This window comes from Bison bison, unplaced genomic scaffold (genome assembly GCF_000754665.1).
Source record: "Bison bison bison isolate TAMUID 2011002044 unplaced genomic scaffold, Bison_UMD1.0 scf7180017864038, whole genome shotgun sequence".
NCBI lineage: Eukaryota > Metazoa > Chordata > Mammalia > Artiodactyla > Bovidae > Bison > Bison bison.
The window spans coordinates 2703968-2704587 of NW_011494610.1; the positions used below are offsets into that span (position 1 = coordinate 2703968).

General features: G+C 50.6%; 1 protein-coding gene across 1 annotated transcript in view; it reads right to left on the reverse strand.

Annotated features, from left to right (window-relative positions):
* The window catches only part of PREX1 (phosphatidylinositol-3,4,5-trisphosphate-dependent Rac exchange factor 1), a 118171-nt gene that overhangs the window by 106001 nt on the left and 11550 nt on the right, over positions 1 to 620 (reverse strand). Inside the window, exon 2 of the mRNA XM_010835119.1 lies at positions 55 to 126. Coding sequence (XP_010833421.1) covers positions 55 to 126 — 72 coding nt within the window. The remainder of the gene's footprint in view (positions 1 to 54; positions 127 to 620) is intronic.

Sequence of the window (620 nt, forward strand, 5' to 3'; positions counted from 1 at the left end):
GGGGGAACAAGGCAGCTCTGCTCAGCAGGGACAGCAGGGGCCCCGGACCCTCACCTTGACGTTCTCCTCTGTCAGGCCCTTCTCCACCGAGTCTGCCGCATTCTGCCGGATGCGATGCAGGAATGCCTGGAAGACAGAAACAAGGAGAGGTGAGCTTCCACGCTGCCAGTCCCCTGGAGGCAGCACAAAAGGAAGGTCAGGAGTTCAAGTGCCAACGCAGCCCTAGACACAGGCGGGAAAGAAGCAAAAACCTACTTGGCCGGCCATTCAGCCAACACATCTTTATGGAGCACCTACCCGGCCAGGCTCTGCAGAGCCCAACACAAGCCCTGCGCCAAGGATCTGTGCTCACACCTGCGTCATCGCCCAGGGGACCCTCGTGGACGGCAATTCATTTTCCCGTTATTTTTCTTGTTTAAAAACTTAACTTCTAAATAATAACCATTCGCAGGGCTCAAAAGTCAAAACTATAGGAACTTTCCCGGTAGCCCAGTGATTAGGACTCCACACCCCCACTCCAGGGGACGTGGGTTTGATCCCTGGTTGGGGAACAAAGATCTCAAATCCCAAAATTTTTTTAATTTGTTAATTAAAAAAAAAAATATATATATATATATATA